This window comes from Alosa pseudoharengus, unplaced genomic scaffold (assembly GCF_046254945.1).
Source record: "Alosa pseudoharengus isolate Yale_2024_CS ecotype anadromous, Long Island Sound unplaced genomic scaffold, YU_APseudo_1.1 YU_APseudo_1.1_scf_13, whole genome shotgun sequence".
NCBI lineage: Eukaryota > Metazoa > Chordata > Actinopteri > Clupeiformes > Clupeidae > Alosa > Alosa pseudoharengus.
Genome location: NW_027468598.1, coordinates 14,100,677 through 14,125,699, shown reverse-complemented (window position 1 = coordinate 14,125,699; position 25,023 = coordinate 14,100,677). Strand labels below are relative to the sequence as shown.

The window sequence follows — 25,023 nt, the reverse complement described above, 5'->3', positions numbered from 1 at the left end:
TTGTCATTTGTCTTTTTGCTGTCGGTATCTTTTCAGGGGACCAAAGCGGCAGATGACGACGACTTCCAGGACTTCCAGGAGGCCCCGAAGGCAGGTGGAGGAGACGACTCGTTCGCCGACTTCCAGAGCGACTCAGGGAGCTCTTTTCCGGCTGCAGCCGCCCCTCAGAGCAGGTAAAACCCTAAAGGCCCAAGGACACTTCTACAGATGCGGTCTACGCACTGAAATGGTGACGCAAAATTTGTCATTTGTCAAGTCTGTTCCATACGGCCTTTCTGTGCGCCGTGCTTCCGTGCAAAACTGGACCTGTAGTACAGCGCTGATCTAGTAAATGGGGGTTATGCATAACTGTATGACCCTACAGCAGTGTTTCTCAAACTTTTTCAGACCAAGGACCACTTAACCAATAAATAAAAAAAAATCACGGACCGCCTAGCTAAAAAAAAAAAAAAAAAACAGTAGACCTACTTCAACAGTATATTACACAATAGGCCTACTCTCTGAACCACCTTGCTTATTGTCTTGGCAACTTGCTTATTGTGTCAGAGGATTCATATGATTGAAACTAGCGTAGTGTTGCAGAACTGTTTGGATTTACATACAAGGTTCAATTTACAAACAATAAACAATTCATCTATATTATATTTTACCACGTCTGCTCGCGGACCACTTGGGATAGCTTGCAGACCATAACCGTTTCCCTCAGACAAGAAAAATCCGCAATCAGCGATGAGAGGGGAAGATGAAACCGAAACTTATTGTGATAAACAGAAGTGGCAACACCGGCAAACATCAAAAAAGCAGTTGAAAAATGCAGCGCAGGTAGATCCACATACATTGTTTCCTGACTGTTGATGCTGTTTATTGTCGGTTTGTAAAGTTCAGGCGAAGTAGGAAGTAATGTTAGGAATCTCTGATCAATGTGATTGGTACAGACTGGACCAATTATTTCAAAGGTAGCGCCTGTCGCAATGCAAATGTTGAAAACGTTTCCCAGTTTGGATTTTTCCAGACTAGTATAGCATATGCGCAGAAGTATACTCGTTGCTTAAGGGAGACCAAGATAAGCAAGTCACAAGATCAGGAAGTTCCTTCAGTCAAAGGAACATGATGGTGTAGGTCTACACATGGTGTAGGTCAGTATGAGCACTTTCAGCCTGTAGACTTGGATTCAGTTCAAACTCAGATTAGAGTTACTTCTCTCCCTCTATTCAAAACACCAGCCATTCTCAGTATGCGTGAATTGGCGTTTGCTGAACTGTACACTGCCAAGCAAAATTATGTTTTCTGATTACATATCATTTGATTTCATGATCTCATGAACTGTGAATTGCCTGGTGAATGTCAGAGTGCAGTTCTGGAGAAAGGATTTGTCAGCATAATAATGGCTTGCATGATCATTGACATTGTACAGCACACCCTACATATTGACTCAGTGGTTTGAGTCCACTCCTGAAGGGCATTCAAATTAACATTTGTGGCGAACACGTTTCTCTGGACTGTTAAAGTTGATTGATTTTGTATTGAACATTACAACTCACTGGTAACCCAGCTACCATGTATGTTTGCGGAGAACTCAAGGCAAACAGAAAACCAGAGAGGGTTGATCAAGGATCTTTGAGAAAACTGTATGCAAACGGATGTCTGCGAATGTGAACACAATTCTGACCTCAGCTCCCACACCACACCTCCCTTTCCTCCGTCTGTCCGCAGTCTCCTCCCTCGGAGAGTCGGTCGGAGCGGTGTGCGGGAGCTGGTCCATTGTTTGGCCGCTGTAGCATTTCTCTCTCCCACCGCTGCCCCCATCTCCTGGTCATGCCGATAAGGCCTCCTTTGTAACGCCGTGTAATAATCTGCCTGGGCTAACAATTAGGCCGTGCCATGGCTGTTAATGAATTCATTTTAGTAGGATTACAGATAAGCTCATTTTCCCCAGTTGTCCCTTTGTGGTCTGTATGTGTGTGTGTGTGTGTACATGTGTGTGTCTCAGACTCTGTTTAACGGGGTCCTCAAAAAGAAAACTGCTCCGAGGGGTCTGGAGCTATCTAGGAGGGGAAGGCAGAAGGCAGCTGAAAGGCAATTATCTTTTGGTTTTGCTGCCTAAACGAATAAAAAAAAAGAAAGAAAGAATAAAGAAAGGATAGCGTATCAATGTGACAGACAATACTCGTTCAACAAAGCGTGCGTCACTCCTCAGCCTCAGACACGAGAGCGCTGTTGTTTACGGAGGCTGCATCTGTCGCTCCCAGGAGCACAGGATCACTGTCTAATTAAAAAAGAGGAGGAGAAAGAGAGAGAGAGAGAGAGAGTGTGTGTGAAGAGTGTGTGTGAAGAAGTGAAGGAGTAAATCAGGGAGCTGACAGATTAGGGAATCAAGAGGAAGGAGAGATCATCTCTGGCCAGGGCCCTTGTTGTAGGTTGAGGACAGGCAGGTGTTTCCAGGCAGCGTTGGTGACTCCCAGAATCCCTTGCAGCGTTTGATTTCTCTTATCTCATACACAGGTGACCAATCAGTTTGAGAAGCTATGGGAGGGATCATTGTATTTTAATGGGATTTTTTTTCCCCCTGTGCTATCAAAGAGAGCGAGTGATAGAGAAAGCCGAGTGGAGAATAAATGAACGAGGTGCACAGAAAGAAAGCGAGGGCCAGGGATGGGGACAGGGAGAATGAGTTTGGCCCTGATGCTAATATTCCCGTCTCTCTCTCCCCCAGCGCTCCCGCCATGCTGACGCCCGTGTCTGGATCTTCATCCTCCTCATCGTCAGACAAGTACGCCGCTTTCAAGCAGATGTCTGTGGAGCAGCCGCCAGAGCCTGCACCTCCTGCCTCAGGTATGGACCTCACTTTCTCTTCAGAACGGGCCTCTAGAACAACATACATGTACACTTATACACATATACACATGCACTTTTACATGTAACATAACTTACGTAACGTAACTTAAAACCAAATAACAATACATTTATGTGGAACTTAGCACGCTCTGTTATCCAAAGCAGTATTCTGCTTTCTGGTATCAAATATGTTTGGGTTTTAGAGGACATGAACATTTTACTTGACAATTTAAATGCAGTAGGGTAAGCGTTGTTGCTTTATTGTTTGTTTGTTTGTCCTCCGTTCCTAGATGGTGGGGATAAATACAGTGTGTTCCGATCGCTGGAGCCCACAGTGGAGCGGAAACCCGTAGGTAAGTCCCAACTCCGCTCCCTCACTCCGTATCAGTAGACAAAGCCTTCAGTCAACAAAGCCTTAGTCAAACAAAGGCCTTCAGGTGTGGAGTCGTAACCTCAGTCAGAGCAGTAATTGTAATGCAGTTGGAGCAACAGAGGGTTTTTTTGTGCGTGTTCAGTCTTTCAGATATTCAGCTCACAGGCCTACACAGCCTTTGGGTCCCTGGGTTTAAGTTCAACAAGCCCGTGCGAAAATCCATCTGTGTTCCAGCTTTACCCATTTTGGTATTATCCCAGCAAGAACTAAACAGGAGGATTTTTTGCCATCCCAGCCAGACTACCGTAGACATCAGAGGGTTTTAGTTGTTACCAAGCTAGGTGTTTTGTTTCCTTTCTTTTCATAAATCAGGAAATAGCTAAACTGTGGATTTTAGCCACCTGAGCCAGACTACCATAGACACCTGAGCCAGACTACCATAGACACCTGAGCCAGACTACCATAGACACCTGAGCCAGACTACCATAGACACCTGAGCTAGACTACCATAGACACCTGAGCCAGACTACCATATGAGGCCAGCTCCCATAGACACCTGACCCCAACTACCATAGACACCTGAGGCTGACTAACATAGACACCTGAGCCAAACTACCATAGACACCTGACCCCAACTACGATAGACACCTGAGCCAGACTACCATAGACACCTGAGGCCGGCTCCCATAGCCATCAGCTGGTGTTAGTTGTTCCCAGGTTAGATGTTCTCCTGTTTTCCTGTTTTCCAAGTCGATTGGCCTGCTAATGTGCGTTGTGCTTGATGTTCCCCCCTCACTAGAACAGAGTCCACTGACCCCAGCTCTCGGGGCCCCAGTAAGTCCTGCGTGCAGTGCAGTGGCTTCACTGTCCACTCCTCAACTGTGTTTTTCCTTCTTTACTCCACTCCGCTCTCCTCTTTTGAGGTGTTCAGCCACCTGGTGCAAGCACCTTCTTCTGATCCACAGCCTCTTCACTGGAACTCGCTTTCTGCGGGCGCTGTGGCTCAACAGGCTACAGCGCCTGTACCACATTTGGGACCAAGTGCCCATGGGGACCCGGCTTCGAGTCCGACTCGGCTCATTTACCGTTCCCACCCCATCTCTCTCTCTTCCACTCACTTCCTGTCAGTCTGTTTACTATCTTATCAGGAAAAAAGCTCAAAAATATACTTGGAACTGGAACTGGAACTACAGTAGCTCTCACTTGATGAGATGGTCTGCCCAAACTGAGAAGAACATCTCCTTTTGACGTTCCCTTTTGACTTCCTTCCACCCAGTCCTCCAGGATGGGGCTCTTTTTTCATGTTGTGTGCTGTGGTGTCTTTTGGCCCATTGGATCAAGCTCATGAATATCTGGGAAACCATGTTGTTCATGTTATTTGTGGTCTGTGTGAAGTTTTGCATGCGTGTTAGTGTGTCACTGCCCTTTTCAGATAGTTGGAGGAAAACTAATGACCACTTCTTTGGTGTTGTTTTTGGTCACTGCACGTTCTGTACATTATACATGTCATAGCATTCTGTCCCAACCCTCTTGCTCTCCTGTTTTTCTCGCAGGTGAAGGATTTGCCGACTTTAAGTCCGTCAGTGTTGACGATGGCTTCACCGACTTCAAGACGGCCGACAGCGTCTCTCCACTAGAGCCGCCAGACCCCGCCAAAGTCTTCCAGCCCGCGTTCCCCCCTCCCACCTTTCCCCCTCAGCCTCACTCTCTGTCTCAGCAGGCTTCGGCCCCTCTCTCTCAGCCCCCCCGCAATCCCCTCAACATGGCCGACCTGGACCTCTTCTCCTCGGCACCCTCTTCCTCCTCCTCTTCCTCTCTCCCCACCTCGGCGCGTCCGGCCGAACCCCAGGCCCAGGCGCCCTCTCTGCTGCTGCCGCCGGCCCAGGGAGGCACCGCGGGAACCACAGACGACTTTGGCGACTTTGCCCTCTTCGGTTCCTCTTCCTCCGCAGACGCAGTGACGGGTTCTGGCACCGCCGGGGTCGGCTCGGTGTTGGCGGCGCAGCAGCAGCAGCAGCAGCAGCAGGACGATTTTGCCGACTTCCTGGCGTTCGGAAGCTCGTCGGAGTCCCACGGAGGCAGCGGTGGGCCCCAGAGGCAGCCCAGCTTGGGCTCCTGCTCCGGCCCTGACCGCTACGACGTCTTCAAGCAGCTGTCCCTGGAGGGAGGCCTGGGCTCCGCGTACAACGACGACAACGCCAGCGGCAACGGTAAGGACAGCATCGGCGGCGGCTGCAGCGGGCTCTCGGGCGGCGGCCTCTCCGGCTCCTTCTCCTCACCCCGCGGCAGCGACGTGGCGGCCGACGACTTCGCCGACTTCCAGGCGTCGCGTCTGGGCATGGGCACGACGGCGCTGGGTGGCTCGGTGTCGGACCGATGCAGCCCGGCCGAGCGTGCCTTCCGGCAGGCCAAGGAGGACTCGGCCTCGGTCAAATCCCTGGACCTGCCCTCGCTTGGCGGCAGCAGCAGCGGTGGCGGCGGCGGCCGCGAGGAGGACGCCCTGTCCCTGCAGCTGGACCTCAAGCTGGTGGAGGCTGGCGGAGACCTGCGCCACGGCGCGTCCGACAGCTCGCTGGACCTGCCTGGTCTCTCCGCCCACCAGCCACACGCCGCAGGTGAGGAACTGGTGCGCCTCCTCTGGTGAGGCCACGCCTTCTGCCTACCCGTAGGCTGCCTGTAGACCAATCCCCTCTCTCGACCTCTCATTTCTAGTCCGACCCCCTATCAGTTCTCTCGTAGATAACCCAGCCCTGGTATTGGTAGGCTCCAGTCAGAGAAGCAGCACAGCAATGTTAGCGTTAGCATCAGCTAGCATACCTGGCTCTGCATGCACATCACCTAACCTCATCATCGCATATCACATCACCCCCCCCATAACACTCATATCGTGCCATCGTCTCCTTCCTGTTGTGCATTGCTCAACTGTACAGTTTGTACAGTTACACATTAATGCATATGCATTCGTTTATGTGTGTGTATATTTAATTATTTATACATATTTATTGAGGTATGCCAAGTTGCTGGCTTTATTTATTTATTTATTTATTTATTCATTTGATTGATGGCAGCAGAGTTTGGATCGTTTTGCACGCTGTTCTCTAAATGGCTTTCTATCGTGGTGCTCTTTCTTGTAAGTTAGTGTGATGCACCTGCTAATAGATGTTTAATTCATACCACAGCTCCACAAACGACTAAGAAGTAAAGAAAAGAAGACAAAGTTGCCTGGAGCCACATATGTTGAAACACAGTGTAAACATGTCTTTAGTGCGTCGTACCACTATTCTATACAGTAACACATCACGTCACTGTGCTAGCATGAGCATGGACCGTTCGTAGATAAGGCAAAAGTTAGCAGACAAAATAACTCACTATAATCCGAGCAGTGATTAAAGTTTGTGCCAGTGTAGCCTCTATACTGCTCAGTTCTCCGCACGGAACAACTGAAACCTAAACAACCGAATGGTTGTTTTCACCTGTAGTTTTTATTTCCAGATCGTAGCTCAGGTATTACAGCCTGTTGTAACTTAATATATTTCCGCAACTCTCTCGATAGAGCCAGCTTCTGTATCAGGACCGGCAATGTAATTTTAAAGATTGTGTCCATGTACTCCGATACAGTATATCCGATCCTGATCTATCTGCGATAGCATCTACAGTCGAGTGGTGTGTACGCTCCCACTCACTCGATGACCCCGTGGTCCAGTGGCACTCAGCTGAGCTCCCTATGCCAGGGACGACTATCTAGGCCAGTGTAGTGTTTACCATCCCATCTGGTATGCCACGAATCCCAGGCTTGTCGGAGCACTTCACTGAAGCCCCCTCTGAATGTAGAGAATAGAGATCAGCAGGTGGCCACACCGTCTCAGACGTTTCAGAAGCACACTCGGAGATGGGAAGTGTTAGTGCACACGCTACGGCACCATGCACTTGGCATGCATCGGCTGTTTCTTAGCTGAGCGGTTTTCTTCGCACTTGGCCGATTCGTTTCATTTGAGTGTTGTCATTGTCGTCACCGCCGTCACTGTTGTATTCGTTGGGTTTCCATTGCGAGAATGAGGCCAAAGCCTTTTCTTTTCTTTCCTGCATGCTCGCAAACTTGAAGATGAATTCAGTTGGTGTCGGCGCTAATGGATATTCCGTTCAGCTCCACCCCTCAGTCCTCCACAGACATGCACACAGCCTCCGTTATTTATATATTCGCCGCGCTACTTCTTTCCTCTCCCTCTCAAGGGCCTGGGGTACTCAGCCTCCATTCAAGATCTCTTACCGTGTGTGTGTTTGTGATGGCTCTGTGAGAGAGTGTGTCTGCATTTTTATGTGTGCATATGTTCTGTGCGTTTTTGGCACGTGGGCTTGGAAGTGTGTGTGTGTGTGTGTGTGTGTGTGTGTGTGTGTGTGTGTGTGTGTGTGTACTCATATCTGACACATATCTCATTTGTGAGCCAACATTCTCATATCTGTCCATTTCCACGGTCCTCATCATGGTGTTGTTCCCTCGTCCATAACACAACAAGCATATCAGGATCACGTGGCCCCACATCTTCAGTCCCTTAATACCACCTTCATACACACCCTCGTACAATCTGTTTGCCCCCGACCACCAAATTCAGGCCTTTGATCGACCCACCCCCTTATCCTTATGGAATGTCCTAATTAATATATCTGCATATATCCAGTTAGGTCACTGGAGCAATGTTCCTAAAGCTCTTATCTAGCCAGCTGCCCTTCATTCTTTAGTACTCACTTCCTCCGTCTCTCACACTCTGGCCCATATACCTCTGATGATCTAGTCGGCTGGTGCTCCCTCACTGAAGATCGTAAAGAAAACCATAGCAGTATTTTGTCTTTTAGGGGGACTAGAGGCTCGTAAGAGTCACAGTCACTTGCACTGTGCACCTGAGTATTTGCCCCTAAAAGAGACCGTATTTATTTGCACCCCAACTCCACCACTACATATTGTGCGGTGTGCAGTGTTCAGGAATGCAGCTGTACAATTGAGCCCGGTTTGAGAAAAAGTGTTACGATCCTTCCTACCGACTTCATGTCTGGACTGGTTTGTTTACCCAAGAGGAGTGGAACCCCCATCTTGCCTTGCTTATGCTGCAGTGTGCCTGCCTTTTTTCCAATTTGTGAAATTGACAAGAAAACAAACGAGAAAACAAAACAAAAGAAGTATTGTAGGATGAAGTAGGGTTGCATTTGTGTTTGTATCCTGCGTGTCTGTAAGATCAAAATGTTTATATTAAAGAACGGGGAAAAAAAATAGAAAAAAATGCAAGACTGTATACATATGAATTTAATAGTGTATTTTTTAATACAGGAATAATATATGATATACTTTTAATTTATTTTCACTATCACTAGACGTCTCGATTGTGTTTCCGTAAAGTATTTGTGTCCGAACCTATTTATCCGACTGTAAGTGAAAGTATTTTCTAACGGTTTCCTGACCTGAGAATTATGGGAGAGAAGCAGTGCTCTTTTTGCAGTTGAGGCTTTTTAACCCTTAAAGGTGTAGGTTTTTGAACATTCTAAGTTCCGCAACAATTGAAGGTTCTAAAATTCTATGTTGAATTCAATGAACCCAGATATTCTTTAGAACGTTCATTTCTCAACATTTCCATCACACCGGTGTGACGGTACTCCTTTAAGGGTTAAGCATGGCAGTCACACACCTGCAAATAACTCCATTACCGTCTCTGACTGCTCATCGAACAGTGTAAATTGTTCCCATATTATCATCCCTGTGGGTGTTCTGTAGCAATGAGCCATGTTAGTTTGAATCTCTCTGCGCTCTTTGCTTGTTCTCTACAGGAGTCGTATGGCCCTGATTTGTGCGCATGCCCTAACCTTAATGCAGTCGGCCTCTAAAGTGTCATGGGGGAGTCCGTCGACGGACCACCCAGCTCTCGACGCATGCACAAAGGAGCATAGTTAGTCCGTAATCAAAAGTCGATCTGACTTTTACCAAAGTCTGTGTGTCCATAGGGTGAGATGACAAGAGAATTGGGGTACTACTGTCTCTCTGACCAGCCCAAGTGTGCAGTTTGTACTGTAGGCAAAGTTCAGACAGAGAGACTTTGCAGACAATTGTTTACATCCAAACCTCTTGAGGACCTTAGGGTCTGTTTGCACCACGCAAAGGAACAACCCACAGACTTTAGTACATATCTTAATTCCTTAGACTTCAAAAAAAAAAAAGTTGTAGACTTGCGTCTAGACTCTTTTTGAGATTTTTCTTTAAAATAAAAAAAAAAAGGTCTACAGTGACATGTTGGTGAAAACATAAACAAGAAAGCAAGAAAGACAGGAAATGCTTTCAGGCCCTCAAAGGGTCCTGCGTCTGCCTGCCCTAGGCCATGTACTCTGCTTCAAATTTTGTTCTCTTCATCTGATGAGTGTTCTGTACGAATCTCTTATGTACTTCTTGATCTTAATCTGTTAACCCTCATCTCCACACCTCCCCTGCCCTCTGTAGAAACTGCAGTATGCTTACCACCGATTACTAAAGTCTGTGAATGTGCCTTCTTAATTCTGCTCTCTTGTATCTGATGTTTGGGATTTTCACTCTCCCTACTTCTCTTTTTGCTTTCAGTTTTCCTTCTCTCTCTCTCTCTCTCTCTCTCTCTCTCTTGCTCTTTCTCTTTTTTTGTCTCTCCCTCTTCTACTCACTCTCTCTTCATTTTTAGCCTCTGATCTTTTTTTGTTAATATCATTTGTTCCTTTCTTTGTTCCTTTACTCTTTTCCTTCTCCACTTTTCTCCCTCATAGAAAATCTCGTTTGCTTTTTTGTTCTTCATTTTTTTTCTTCTGACTAGCATGCTCCTGTATATTTAGAACAAAAAACAACAAATCAACCTAAAAACAAACAAAAAAAGAAGAAAAAAAATCACTGTTAGTTTGACAGACTTCTTGTAACAAACCTCTTTCACAGTATTTTGTGACTTCTTTCTCCTCCTTGCTTTCTTCCTTCCTTTCTTTCTTTCTTTCTCTACCAATGTTGTGGCAAATAAACTGAAATAATGGCACAGTCTGACTGCTATAGCCTCTTTTCTCTGCCTCGCCTCGCCTCGCCTCCTCTCCTCCTTAGCGCACACAGGGTAGCCTTAGCTGAGATCCCAGGTGCTCAGGCCCTCTGAGATCTCTCCTTGTCAATTTCACAAATTGCTTGTGCGTACATGTATGTGTGTGTGTGTGTGTATGTATGTATGTGTATGGGTGTCTGTTAGTGTATGTGCCTGTACACGTGTGTATGTGCATGTGTGTATATGTGTACATGTGGAAGTGTACATGCATGCATGCATGTTTTGTGTGTGTGTGTGATGTGCACTTGTATGTGTTGTGTTTTGTCTGTGTGTGAGAGAGTGGACACTGACTTGTCAAGCCACCTGTTGATGACATTGTGTTGGTGGATTTGCCCGTGTATTGTCATCATGCGTAACAATGTGTCTATGTGTTTGAGTGGGCTTGAGTGTGTTTGTGTGTGTGTGTTTCTGTTTTTGACCATGCATTTGTATGTAAGCAGAGCATATGCAAAGTGTGTGTGTGTGTGTGTGTGTGTGTGTGTGTGTGTCTTGTGTGTGTGTGCAATGCATACACGGGTGAGCAAGCTGCATACATTTGATTATATAATATAGCTCATATGTATGCAATTACACTGACCTACTGTACATGTCTGCTGCAGGCTCATTCACACTGACTGTCTCTGCTGGGTTTCTAGCCCTCCACCGCTCCATCATTAATGCACAGGGCCTGGTAGCATAGCACCCTCCACTCCACCCCTGCACACCTGACCTGAGTTGTCTCCTGTCTCCTGTCCTCTCATCTCATCGTCTCGACAGACACATCAGGCCTGACAGGTGGCCCACCTTTGGGGCAGCATTACACACACACACACACACACACACACACACACACACACACACACACACACAAATACACTCACACACACACACAAATACACACACGCACACACACACACACGTACACACACACGATCACAGTCTGTCTGAAGCAGCAAGAGGAGAGGGTGTTTTTAATGTCCGTGTCTGTGGGTTACATGATGACCTTTGTATGTTTGCTAGATAACACAAGCAGGCCGCCGGCGGCAGCTGGTGGAGGTAGATTAAGCCTTCAGGGGTGAGGTGGTCCACACAGAGGGATCTGAGCGGCATCTGGACGCCACATTGCCCAACACTCACTAGAGCAGCCAATTTAGATCAAATACAGAAGAGTCCACAGGGGAGAGGGCAGGGCAGGGCAGTGCACAGGATCTCTGGGCTTTGTGTGGGCAGTGTAGACACTATAAAACAGGCACAGGTTTTGTAGAAGCATCCTTTACTCCAAAAGCTGTAGTGGAAGTGTAAGGGTGACCATTAATGCCTTTTTTGTGTCATATTCGGAAACATCCTTTGTAGGTGAGTGTCACTTACAGTACCAACCAAACATCCCTAGCCCGACGTAGCCAACTCGGGGTTAAATTCAGGCTGGCTTCCAGGCTACAACATCCCAAACATTTGGGGGAAAAAATATTTACTTTCAGATGTTACGCACTTGAACAATCCCTGTGTTGTGTGGATTAAATATGGCTAAAAAAGTAGTCAGTGACGAGAGGTCTTTTGAGCCTCCCATTTTTATGTTTTTCTTATTCACTCACCTCATAGGCTGCCGCTATAAACTAGTAGTATAAAGTAGTAGTATAGTATAAACTTTATACCCTTTTCTGGGATTGTTGCAATCCTAGCCTAATCCAGCCCTAACTAATCTGACTAGCCACTGGAGAAACTGCCTCAGTGGCTGTGTGCGCCTCAACATGATTCCAGAGGGGTGTGGATGTGAAATATCGACATGAGCTGAAATTAATGAGGTGAAATAATGCAATAAGGGCCATTTTTCTCCCAGGGAACAAAAAAATCAGTGTTGGGAAGCTAAATGTGGCGGTTTATCGGTCAGGGACTTAATGGGCGGTGAAATTCAGCACGATGCTAAGAAGTTTGTAATGAAGACAGAAGATCGAGGGGAAATCCGGGCAGTGTATTTTCTGCTGGTTTAAGCACCCCCGAGAGCGAGAAAGCAATCCGAGTGTTTGTGGCCCGTGGCCAGTTTTATGTCCCCAACTCTTTGATCTTAAATCAGAATTGATGACCGTTCCCTACTGGGAATTAGCACAAACACAGCAGAATATCTGACCCCAGATCAGAATTCTTTTTCACTGAGTGGAGAGTTGACGAGCATCCGTCAGATTGAGTGTCCACGTTTGTATGAAACTGTGGAACCTTCCTGCATTCTACTCTGGATTCTTTGATGACCCTTGGATTCAGTTTCATGGCTGTGTCAGCTTTTATTGCCTTTGAGTATTTTCTTTTTCTTCTATGTAGAAAAGCAGTCTGCCTTTTTATCCGACTTAGACTGGAGCGTAGTCAATGCACAGCAGTGTGAAAGGTGAAGAGTTATCTATATGCAGTCTATATGCAGTTCTGTCGTTAGCAGTAGAGTTCAGAGGGGCTTAAAGATAGACACTTCACCTTAAGAATGTCCTTGCACACAGTGTGTTCTCCAACAATCTCCACGAATATGAAGTCAAGTCAAGTCGCTTATAGCATATTTTAAACAACAGGCATTGACTCAAAGTGCTTCACAGTTGAGGAAGTTAAGAGTTGACCGTAAGGAAATAGATTTGAGGAGCAAGGACATACTGACAGTAAATGGTCATACATGGCAGGGATAAAAAAAAATAAACAAAATAAAGTAATGCATGAAATTACATAAAAAAGTAACTGATAGATAAAACAAGAAAGGTATTAAAATAGAATAACGAAAAGTGGATCTTGACAAGGACCAGGCAGCATCAGCCTGCGCTAAAAGCAAGGGTAAAGCAAAGGTGGGTCTTTTAATTAGATTTAAAACTGGCCATAGTAGGGCAGTTAAGTTTAATTTTGCCATGGTCCTAAGCTGATAAAATCTGACCTTCACCACACTACTGCTTTCCAGTATCCAGCAGGACACCAAGATATCTTACTACACTGTGCAAATTTGCAGACAGAGGACAAAGTGCATTTGTCAGTCTGGTAACAGAGCTAGGGGAGCCAAATATTATACCTTCTCTTTTGTTGTCATTCAGTTGGAGAAAATGATTTGCTACCAGGATTTAATGTCATTCAGAAGGGAAATGTACCATATGGCACAGACAAGCAGGAGATAGAAAGAAGTGTATTAGTCTTCATGGTGCATCTGTTACATATGTTGCACATTGCAAGTTGCAGAATGAAATGTTATTTCTCCACCAAGGGGACCATTTTGTTGTATGAGACGACAAAGGTGAGAGAATACAAGTTTCTGGTGATGACAATCCTCAAACACAGTAGATTGGAAAGCCCCTCGGTGTGTTTTCCTTTACAGATTCTGATGACCTCAAGTTTGACCCGTTCGGCACGGCCAGCAGCAGCAGGGCCAGTTACGACTGGTCCGATCGGGAAGACCTTTCGTCCGGTCAGGACCGGCGGCCCCAGACCACCGCCCAGCGGCAGGAAACCACCTCCTTCGGCAGCTCGGAGAGCGTCACCCAGCCGAGTGTCCCCAAGGTGACCACCTTCCCCAGCGAGGACAGCGGCTCAAGTGGAGGGGGTGACCGCTTCGAGGCCTTCGCCCGATTCGGCACCGGCGACGGAGAAGAGGAGGAAGACGACTTCGGTGACTTCGCCAGCACCGTGTCGGAGAAGTCCGACTCCCCTCCGGTCGCCACCGAGACGGGGTCAGAGGTCACGGCCGGCTCCGAGGGCTGGGACGAGTTTGGGGCCTTCCAGGGTGACAAGCCCAAGTTTGGCAAGCTGGACTTCCTGAAGGCCAGCTCCCAGACCAAGGTCAAGTCCAGCGAGGAGATGATCAAGAACGAGCTGGCGACCTTTGACCTCTCTGTGCAAGGTGAGTCGCTCATCCCTTTGCTGTTTCCTCACTTAGGCACACTCCTCTCTTGCAATAGGGACAATTCATTCCTCTCTCTGGCAGACTCAACAAAAATGAGTCATACTTTATTTTTGGAAGGTGTCAGGGATTCTTCAGGGTTTAGGAAAAGTATACGCTAAGGATACTGTGGTGAGGTGACATTTGTAAACAACAATTGGATTAATACAAATGCTGTCCTAATAAGGTATAATCCACAGAAATAAATGATGCATACCTTTGTAGTCATATGTACTGTAGCCAACACAGTAGGGGATTGCATAGCATCTTTAGTATGGTGTGTATAGATGAAATTGCATTCAATTAAATTAGCCCAGTTTCTTAAGAAGAACTCAGACATGTTCAAAGGAAGGAGAGAAGAAAGAGTGTGTGTGTGTGTGTGTGTGTGTGTGTGTGTGTGTGTGTGTGTGTGTGTGTGTCTGTCCTCTGGTGTGGCCACATGAGTGTTGAGGATGAAGGGTGGGTTTGTCTATCTGCCTGCCTCCTCCTCCTCTTCCTCCCTCTGGTCCCATTTGTGAGCCTTCGCCCACTCAGCTGCTGTTCTCATGCAGAGCAACAGGTGGCAGCGCGGCCACTGCTCACCCAGCCATGTGTGAAGTGCGCTACAGTACATTACCTCACACACCCTCCTTAGCCACTTCCTGTTTTTTAAGGATGGGTGGCATACTGTCTCCATTTTCCCACCAAGCTCAGGAGGCATGCATCCACATAATATAGAAGTTTAGTTCTTTTTCTCACTTCTGCTCATCCTCCCTTCCTCCCTCTCTCCTCTCTCTACCTCTCTCCATCCTCTCTTAACTTTCCTTCTTCTCTCCCTTTCCCGCCTTCCCTCTCTCGTTCTTCTCTCTCTCTCTCTCTCTCTCTCTCTCTCTCTCTCTCTCTCTCTAAACGGATGAGATTAACATTCAACATTCTCTCTAATCTTATTTATCTGAATGTGGGGTTTGTACAAACCCCACATTCAGATAAATAAGATTACAGAGAATGTTGAATGTTAATCTCATCCGTTTGGCCTCTGGTGGGTCTTGCTCATGGAGTTACACGCAGTGTGTTTGTGTGTGTGTGTGTGTGATTGTATCTTGGGCTTGTGCTGTGATTACCTCTGGGAGTCTGTAACATGCCAGGCTAAAGCACTGGTCTGCCTCCCCGCAGGTGTGTGTGTGTGCGTGTGCATGTGTGTGTGCGTGTGTGAGAGAGAGATAGTGTGAATGAGCAAGAGAGATATGATGTGATTTGTATTAGAATATTTTTAGATTAGAATTAGAAGTATCACTTTATTGCCAGTAAAGCTTTCTTGCATTGAATTTAATCGATAGAGAGAAGAACGGGGCAATGAGAGTTAGTTTATGTTCTTGCAGGTGGATCTGGCTGTGTGTGTGTGGTGTGTGTGTGTGTGTGTATGTGCGCACACATATGATTGTGCATGTGTGTGTGGGTGCCGTATGTGTGTAAGGTAGAGAACTGTGTCTTGTGTTTGTGAATACATTTGTGTATGAGTGTTTGTATAGTCATGTCTGTGTGTGTGAAAGACTGTGAATGTGTGTGGGTGCCGTATGTGTGTAAGGTAGAGAACTGTCTTGTGTTTGTGAATACATTTGTGTATGAGTGTTTGTATAGTCATGTCTGTGTGTGTGAAAGACTGTGAATGTGTGTGTGTGTGTGTGTGTGTGTGTGTGTGTGTGTGTGTGAGGGAGGGATGGTGTTGTGTCCCTAGACTGGGTGAGGGCTGATGAATTATTCATGGGTGCATTACCTTTGCTGCTGCTAGGTAACATCATTATCATTTGTTGCAAATGAAGTGTTTGTGGCTGCCGCCCTTGTCCTTGGAAGTGTGGCTTGAACAGTGTGTGTGTGGGGGGGGGGGGGGGGGGTTGTTTGAAGAGCACTATAAAAGTCTGGAGGCCTCAGAAAGACCCTCACACACCCTCACAGGTGCAGGGAGGATGGAGAATGGAACCAGGATTTATTAGGTGTGTGTATGTACTGTATGCACACGCTTCAGCTCTCTGACCAGACACACTAGAGGGTGACACGGGAAGCAATTTTCACTCCCGTCCCATCCCGAGCCCGCACAAATACTCCCGTCATATCCCGATCACGTGACAGCCCCCCCCAAAAAATTCTGTCCCGCAAAATCCCGAGAGAAAGACTCCCGAATCCCGTCCCGCTCCCTATGTTGATGTCTAAAGTTATCCGACTGTTAGGCTACAGTAGCGTGCGGTGACCATACATTTTGGTAGGGCAGAAAGCCTTGTCTAACTTTTCTTTAATAGCCGATCATTTTGGGCTATATTAAAATTACATACTTTACAGTACTTTGCTGTAGGCTATGCTTAAATCATTTCATAGTTAGATCTCATCCCATCAGTTAAGTTTGCACCGTTCTCATCACGTTAAACCAGCGAAGCATAGCAACGTTGCTATGAGTAAACAAAACAATTTTTTGTGTTCCGCCAGGGTTATGCGATAAATATATTGAGGAATGCGATCGTCAAGGTGTCATGCCCCAACATTGCATGACACATTAAACTCAACGAGAATCGCTTTCCCGGACAGCTCGTGCAATTGAATAGAGTTGTCCTTTGCTGATACTTTCGCCTGTAACTGTTTCTTTGCATCCATTTTGCCTTAGGGCCTATCGCTGAAGCTGATTGATTGTGAACAGGGCAGCTGCTTGTCTTGCTCTGATAGGCTACCAATCAACAACAAACGTATTGTGGGTTGTAATTGGTTCTCTTTTCTAAAACGAAATGCCTCACGTCTTTGGGCGCACTCACTGCATTGCAGCGTCATTTTTTAAGTTAATAATCTCTGGCTTCCCGCCAGCTCCCGTTTATTATTTCCTGTCCCGTCCCAATCACGTTACCAACAGTGAAATTTACTCCCGTACTGCGGGAAACCCGCGGGAATACCGTGACCCGCGGGAGTCCCGAAAAATTGTCACCCTCTAAGACACACACAGGAACAGGCAGCTGAGCTGGAACTCCTATATAAATACAGCTCTCTCTGTCTCCCACACACAGTAGAGATGGACCATGTGGAACTCCTATAGAAATACAGCTCTCTCCCTCTCCCACACACAGTAAATCGGCCATATGGTTTTGTTAACGATATACCAGTAGATTTTCTCCCCATGATAAGAATGTGTCACATCACAATATTATTATTATTTGTATTATAATCATATAGGTGTTTAAATGTCCTGATAGGTGGGCAGCAAAGGAAACAAAGATGCAGAAGTAGAGTTCAATGCTGATGATGGTCAGGATCAAGTTTGACTTTTTATGTTTGCATGGCTCTCAAGACTGTAAGCTGACATGACTTACTGACATGGCTGAGAAAACTACAGGGAATATTACATCAATAATACATTTTCATATAGTCTTTTATAATGTTATCGCAAAAAATGCTGTGACGCATCATGATATAGTCTCAAGTCTGTATCGCCCCATGCTATTACACAGCATACTTTAGAAATATCTGCTCATTCTGAACAGCTCTTGTCTGGTAAGCACAGATTGTTGAAGGAGTGTTGACACTGTCTATTAACTCGCTCTCAAAAATATGAGCGTGTCCACAGACAAAATATGTCTGGTATAGATATTTATTTAGCCCAAGTGTGTGTCTATGATACTTATTGTTGATATATTGATACCTATATGTATTTTGTGTCTGTCTGTCTGTGTGTGTGTCTGTGTGTCTGTGTCTGCCTGTCTGTCTGTCTTTCTGTGTGTCTGTCTGCCTGTCTGCCTGCCTGCCTGCCTGCCTGCCTGCCTCTGTCTGTCTGTCTGTATTTGTGTGTGTATGTATGACTTTGTCTGCGCGTGTGTCTGTATCCTTGAATGTGTGTGTCAGGCTCCCACAAGCGCAGCCACAGTCTGGGTGAGAAGGAGCTGGGCCCGTGTAGCGCCCCGTCTCCCGCCCCCGAGGCTCCGTTCAGGGACCGGTCCAGCACCCTCAGCGACAAGCCCACGCTGCCCGTCATCAGGGACAAGTACAAGGACCTCACCGGAGAAGTAGAGGTCAGACACGCACAGATGCTTCCACATGTTTACCTTCTGCCCATCTAAATCGCACCGGTTTCCTAGACATGGGTTAAGCCGCACAGCTGGTCATACAAGATGGGTTTTTACATCTTCAACTGTTCAATGCACATTTGGACCATTCAAATGAGTGAAATCTCTACTGAAAACACGTTGCTTTCATTTTTGCTAATGCACATACAAATTCGATTCGCTAGAAAAGAGTGGACTAACTCTCGACTCTTAGTCACAGTAACTTAATTCGCGTTTGTTGTGTTTCAATAAACGTAGCTCTGACGTTCTTACGCTCAGAACTCCTTCCTTGATAGGAGGGTGTCCATTTGCATAACACAGTGGATGGAAACGCTCACATATCTTTAGCCGAATTTTCATGCATGTGTTGAATATATGCAAATAAGATGAATGGAATCCCAGCTAGTCTCTAGTTCTAATTCTCTTCCTTTGCAACTCTTTCACTCTCATTCTCTCTCTCTCTCTTACTGTCTATTGCTGTCTTTCTCTCTCTTCCCCTCTCTCTGTCTCTGTGTCTCTATCTCTCATTCACTTCTTATTACCCTGTGTCGTGAGTTTCTCTGTCTCCATTTGTGCGTCTGTCGGTGCCTTTCTTCCTGTGCCCTACACCACTCTCTCAGCCTTGCATCCTCATTCTTCTCCTCATCGACTCTCACTCCTGTCTTTCTTTCTCTCTCTCTCTCTCTCTCTCTCTCTCTCTCTCTCTTCAAGTCAAGTCAATTACATTTAGTCCATTTCAAAGGGGCTTTTTTTAGCATGATTGTAACAGCATGGTATTGACAAAGCACATTATATGAAAAGATACATTTGAGTCTCTCTCATGTCTGCCTTTCCCCCCTCGATGGTGTATTCCTATCTGAGCTGCGCGTGTGTGTGTGCGTGTGCGTGTGTGTGTGTGTGTGTTGAGCTAACCTATGCCTGACTGGCTGGCTGTGTGTGTGTGTGTGTGTGTGTGTGTGTGTGCGTGCGTAGATGAGGCCAGACGTCTGATCTTGTCTGTGTCTCTGCAGGAGAGCGAGCGCTACGCCTACGAGTGGCAGAGGTGCCTGGAGTGCGCCCTGCAGGTAAACCAAAGAGTGCTCACACACTCACACACACACACACACACACACACACACACACACACACACACACACACACACACACACACACACACACACACACTCATACGCACTCACATGTACACCGACACATTTATTCTTTATTCTAACTTTTCTTTCTTTTTCTTTCTCACTTACACCCCTCTCCGATCTCCCTGTATCTATCTCTATCCTATTCTCTCTCTATCTGTATCTTTCTCTCTCCTCTCTACTCTTTCTCTATCCCTCTCTGACTCTCTCTCTCTCTCTGTGTCTGTTCCGAGTAGGTGATCACTACGGCCAACAACACCCTGAATGGCATCAGCAGCTCCACTGTGTGTACGGAGGTGATCCAGTCAGCACAAGGCATGGAGTACCTGCTGGGTTAGTACACACTCCACACGCACGCACACACACACACACACACACACACACATACTGTACACACACACGCGCGCGCGCACACACACACACACAAAACCCACAGCATGGAGTACCTGCTGGGATCGTACGCACATACAGTCTTACCACTCCCACTATTGCATGCGTATAGTCCCACAGCATGGAATACCTGCTGGGCTAGTGTGTATACACGTATACACACACACACACACACAGACATGCATTAAGTCCCATGGCATGGAATATCTGCTGGGTTAGTCCATGTGCGCACAAACCCTCACATACGCGCACACAATCCCACAGCATGGGGTACCTGCATTTCAACAACGCAATCACACACACACACACACACACTCTCGCAAACTCCCTCACACATATACACACACACACACACACACACACACAAAATCCCACAGCATGAAGTACCTACTGGGTTTGGATGACACGACCAATACACACTTCTCACATAATCCCCCCCACCCCGCACACACACACACATAAACCACACATGGAACGCCTTTGCATAGGCATCCATCAGCATAGCTGAATCATGTTTCCTGTTCAGAAGTTCAGAAGCACAAAGATGGTTCAGCTCAGTCAGGGCATTTATCTCCCTCTCCCCCATACGTAGATAAGGGGCTTTCTCCTCTGTGAGACGGGTCCAGGTGTCGGTGGGATGTTCTCATAAATCAGTATGACGAGACTCTGATAAGTGTGTGTCTCTTGTATATCTCTACAACTCATGAGCTTAGTTGATTCCCCTTCATTTTGACTTTTAAGTGTTGAAGTGTTGGGTTTTATTCATTCAATTCTAAATCAAAAATGTCCTTCAATGGTTCTGTCTGTGCGATCACATCGTTAACAATACCCTGAAATGGTGTCTGTGAAAGAGCGAAGTCTTAAGTCATTTGTCATGTTGTGACTGTAGAAATTGACATTTTATCTCAGAAGCTGAAAATATTTCTTGTGTTTATCAGAAATCCATGCCATTAATGTATCACCAGAGACTTGAGAAAAACAAGATGGTAAAAAAAAATGTTTGTACAACATTGTGGCTGTCACATGTTGAGAACTGTCACTTCAATTTTGGGATTGTGAACCTCATATCTGCTGCTACTGAAGCTCTATTCTCTCCAGCGGGACTAGCAAAGGACTCTGTCAGCCGAGCATGATCATAGATCAGATCAGTAAAGCTCAGATAAGCTCTCAGCTGTGGACTAGGCTGCCTCTACTCTGATCTCAGATCAGATGATCCCATCTGATGAGTCTGTGTCGCCATCATTCCAGAAATGGATAGACATAGAAAAGTTAAACTCTGTGCTGATGCTGTTTTTGTTTTTGGCTGTTGAGTTGCCAACCAGGTCCCTTGCTGTGAAGGAGGAGTTTGAGAGGGAGAAGTGATGGTGGATTTCTCGACTGAGGTGGAGGTTTTGACAGCAGGCGTGGTGTGGGTGTTATTGTCAGTGTGCCATGCTGTGCGCTGATGGATGTTTTATTTGTCCTGGTTGTGGAGGCCCATTTGAGACTTTGCACCTCAATGCATGAATGGGGAATTGGCTCCTCTCTCTCTCTCCTCCCTGTCTCTCTCACTCTCTCCTCCCCTCTCTCTCTCTCTCTCTCACTCTCTCCTCCCCTCTCTCTCTCTCTCTCTCTGCCCCCCCCCCCCCCTCTCTCTCTCTCTCGGATCAGAAATGCATTGGTGCACACCAGTACTCTCACCCTAACAGCGTGTTTTGTTTGGTCTGGTTTGGAATCCCATTTCTGACTCATGTGAATGGCACATTATCTGTTCTAGACACAGTAGACATGCATTAGCATTCACCTGTACGTTTGGCACAGGCAAATAACTGTTTTTTTTTAGATTTTGTTGTTGTTGTTTTTAAGCGTAATTGATTTTATGTTTCAGTGGTGTTTTTGGTGACATTTAATGCCTTTTCGACGTTTTTTGTTGATGTCCTTGGGCAGAGCTTTGATTTTGTAAATGTATACATTGTACATTTTAGTTGTTTAGTTGTAATTTGTGGCGTGGCGGAGCAAAGATATCATCGCCGCCCAAGAAATGTGTGGGGTTCATTACCCTGTTGCTTTGGTTGAAAGGATCTGCTAAATCCCACTCACTTTACGTACTTCTCTTTAAATGACACTGTATGCGTGGGTGTGCGTGTGCGTGTGTTTGGTGTTGCAGGAGTGGTGGAGGTGTATCGTGTGACCAAGCGTGTGGAACTGGGCATCAAGGCTACTGCCGTGTGCTCGGAGAAGCTTCAGGAGCTGCTGAAGAACATCAACCGTGTGTGGAATAACCTCATGGGCTTCATGTCGCTCGCCAACCTCACGGTGAGAGTACACAAACACACACACACATTCTCACAGTCTCACATCATACTCTCAATTCTCACACTCAGATTCTCATACTCACAGATATCAGTTTCATTCACAAACCCATCACACACACACGTCACAAACAAATTCCCTTGGTTCCACACACAGACGTGTCACAAGTAGGGAACGACTCAGAAATTGTGCACATACATGCGCTTTTTAAGATGTCGTTAAAATACTGATACCACTTGCTCATAATATGACATGTAAGCACACACACATATTGCCACACACGCCAGATAAATGTTTGCATACACACACACACACACACACACACACACACACACACACACACACACACACACACACACGTCACACACTTTGGGTGAGATATGTCCCATTGGCAGACGCCGCTGAGAGCTTACAGTTTCAGATGAGTCACTCAGAGGCTGAGTTCTAAGTGCTGTGCCATCGGAGACTGAGCTCTCATCACAGGCAGCCTGGCGCTTTGGCAGCAGGAACATGCACTCCAGCCTGCAACATGCTAACCCACAGACGCCAGCAACAGCCCCTTTAGCATCTCACTTCAAACACGCTAACCCTCAGATGCCAGCAACAGCCCCTTTAGCATCTCACTTCAAACACGCTAACCAACAGACGCCAACAACAGGCCCTTTAGCATCTCACTTCAAACACGCTAACCCACAGACGCCAACAACAGGCCCTTTAGCATTTCACTCCCAAAGTGCTAACCCTCAGATGCCAACAACAGCTCCTTTAGCATTGCACCCCAAACACGCTAACCCACAGATGCCTGCAACAACCCCTTCAGCATTTCACTCCCAACACGTTAACCCATAGACACTCACTCCCAACACGCTAGTCTGTTCTACATTGCTCTCCCAACACGCTAGTCTGTTCTACATTGCACTCCCAACACGCTAGTCTGTTCTACATTGTACTCCCAACACGCTAGTCTGTTCTACATTGCTCTCCCAACACGCTAGTCTGTTCTACATTGCACTCCAAACACGCTAGTCTGCTCTACATTGCACTCCCAACACGCTAGTCTGTTCTACATTGCACTCCCAACACGCTAGTCGGCTCGCTATGGCCGTAGGGCCAGTAGGGAGATGGATAAAGCTTAGTGAATATGTTCTACACCTTTAGTTTTAATGGTCCACTGAGCCACAGATGCAACCACCCACTGGGATTCATCCCTGTGTCACTGATGGCCTGTGCAGCAGGTGCTCTCTGCAGTATCTGAAAGGGCTTTGGGATCTCTATTACTCCTTCATAGCAACAATACAAGTCCTTCGACTGAAGCATGAGAACCAGTAATGGCAAACACAAAACAGGACAGGTCAGCACAGCACAGGCCAGCTCTGTCTAGAGGAGCTCTAGGACAGGGACAGAGAGAGCAAACGCTGCGGAATAAGACCACCAGCAAATCAGCTGAAACAGAGATGACGGCAGGGTTCAACGAGTTCAGTGTGATCACAGAGTAGCTGTGTGTGTGTGTGTGTGTGTGTGTGTGTGTGTGTGTGTGTGTGTGTTTGTGTGTGTGTGTGTGTGTGTGTGTGTGTGTGTGTGTGTGTGTGTGTGTGTGTGTGTGTGTGTGTGTGTGTGTGTGTGTGTGTGTGTGTGTGTGTTTGTGTGTGTGTGTGTGTGAGTGAGAGAGAGAGGGGGCAAGAGAAATCTCTGCACCCACCAGGGCGTTAACAGCGACATAGTGTGAGGTGTTAAATGTGGAGCTCATCCACACAACTCCCCATCCTGCACACACACACAGGAACAATGCAAGTCCTTTGACCGAAGCATGAGCGTCAGTTATGCCAAGCACCGCATAGCACAGGTCAGTCAAGAGGAGCTCTAGGACAGAGAGAGCTAACGCTGTGGAATAAGATCACCAGTGAATCAGCTGAAACAGAGATGACGGCAGCGTTCAACGAGTTCAGAGTGATCACAGAGTAGCAGCCTGTGTGTGTGAGAGAGAGAGAGAGAGAGTGAGGAAGGGAGAGAAAGAAATCTGTCTCTCCACCCACCAGGGCATTACAGCAGCATAGTGTGAGGTTTTAAATGTGGAGCTCATCTACACTTTCCATCTCCCACACACACATACACACACACACACACACACACACTTAACTCCTTTGCTGAGTTAGAGATGTAGCTTCCTTCTCCCCACCTCCTCCTCCACATCCGCCAGTCCCCAGCACAAACCACCGCCAGAATATTGCTTTCCAAATGCCAGCCGCTAATATTAACAGCGTGTTTGTGTTTGCGTCTGCGTCTGCGTGCACCGAGTCAGATAGCGTCAGTTGGAGCAGAGAGTGCGGAAATAGATTGGAAAGAAGGTGGCTGCGGAAAAAAATAATTTCGAGGGAAGAAATATATAGAGAAATAGAGAGAGGAGAGAGGGAGAAAGAGAGAGAGAGGAGAGGGAGGGGGGGGTTAAAGGGAGATGAAGCCTGTTTCTCTGCAGATAAAGAGAGCCTCCTCCTGCTCCTCCTCCGGTTTGGTTTTGCGGCTGATAATGTGTGAAAACTCAATCCTGCCTCCTCGGCCCAATCAGAAAGGCACAAACACACGCTGGCACAGATAAGGAGCAACAGGTTGTCTCTCTCTCTCTCAGACGCTGCAGCAGCCACAGCTAGAACCCAGCGTGGTCCTCCGACCGCTCCTCAGGAGAGAGAGAGAGAGAGGGAGGAAGAGAGGGATAGAGAGAGAGAGAGAAATGGGGGTAAGAGAGAGCGGACATGGCTCCTAACAAATCAAAAATCTGTCTCAGAAACTTTCCTGAGAGAAGAGGATGGAGCTGCATGTCATTTCAGCTTTTGGAGCAGCAGGAGTTCTTTTTGGCACTGTGTGTGTGTGTGTGTGTGTGTGTGTGTGTGTGTGTGTGTGTGTGTGTGTGTGTGTGTGTGTGTGTGTGTGTGTGTGTGTGTGTGTGTGTGTGTGTGTGTGTGTGTGTGTGTGTGTGTGTGTGTGTGTGTGTGTG

At 46.8% G+C, this 25,023-nt stretch overlaps 1 protein-coding gene across 7 annotated transcripts in view; it reads left to right on the top strand.

Annotated features, from left to right (window-relative positions):
• synrg (synergin, gamma) overlaps nucleotides 1-25,023 on the top strand; it is a 54,614-nt gene that overhangs the window by 20,450 nt on the left and 9,141 nt on the right. For all 7 annotated transcript variants that reach the window (XM_076282248.1, XM_076282247.1, XM_076282246.1 and 4 more), the window contains 9 exons: nucleotides 37-173; nucleotides 2,714-2,832; nucleotides 3,126-3,188; nucleotides 4,762-5,823; nucleotides 13,607-14,128; nucleotides 18,023-18,189; nucleotides 19,233-19,286; nucleotides 19,589-19,685; nucleotides 21,889-22,037. In XM_076282248.1, coding sequence (XP_076138363.1) covers nucleotides 37-173; nucleotides 2,714-2,832; nucleotides 3,126-3,188; nucleotides 4,762-5,823; nucleotides 13,607-14,128; nucleotides 18,023-18,189; nucleotides 19,233-19,286; nucleotides 19,589-19,685; nucleotides 21,889-22,037 — 2,370 coding nt within the window. The remainder of the gene's footprint in view (nucleotides 1-36; nucleotides 174-2,713; nucleotides 2,833-3,125; nucleotides 3,189-4,761; nucleotides 5,824-13,606; nucleotides 14,129-18,022; nucleotides 18,190-19,232; nucleotides 19,287-19,588; nucleotides 19,686-21,888; nucleotides 22,038-25,023) is intronic.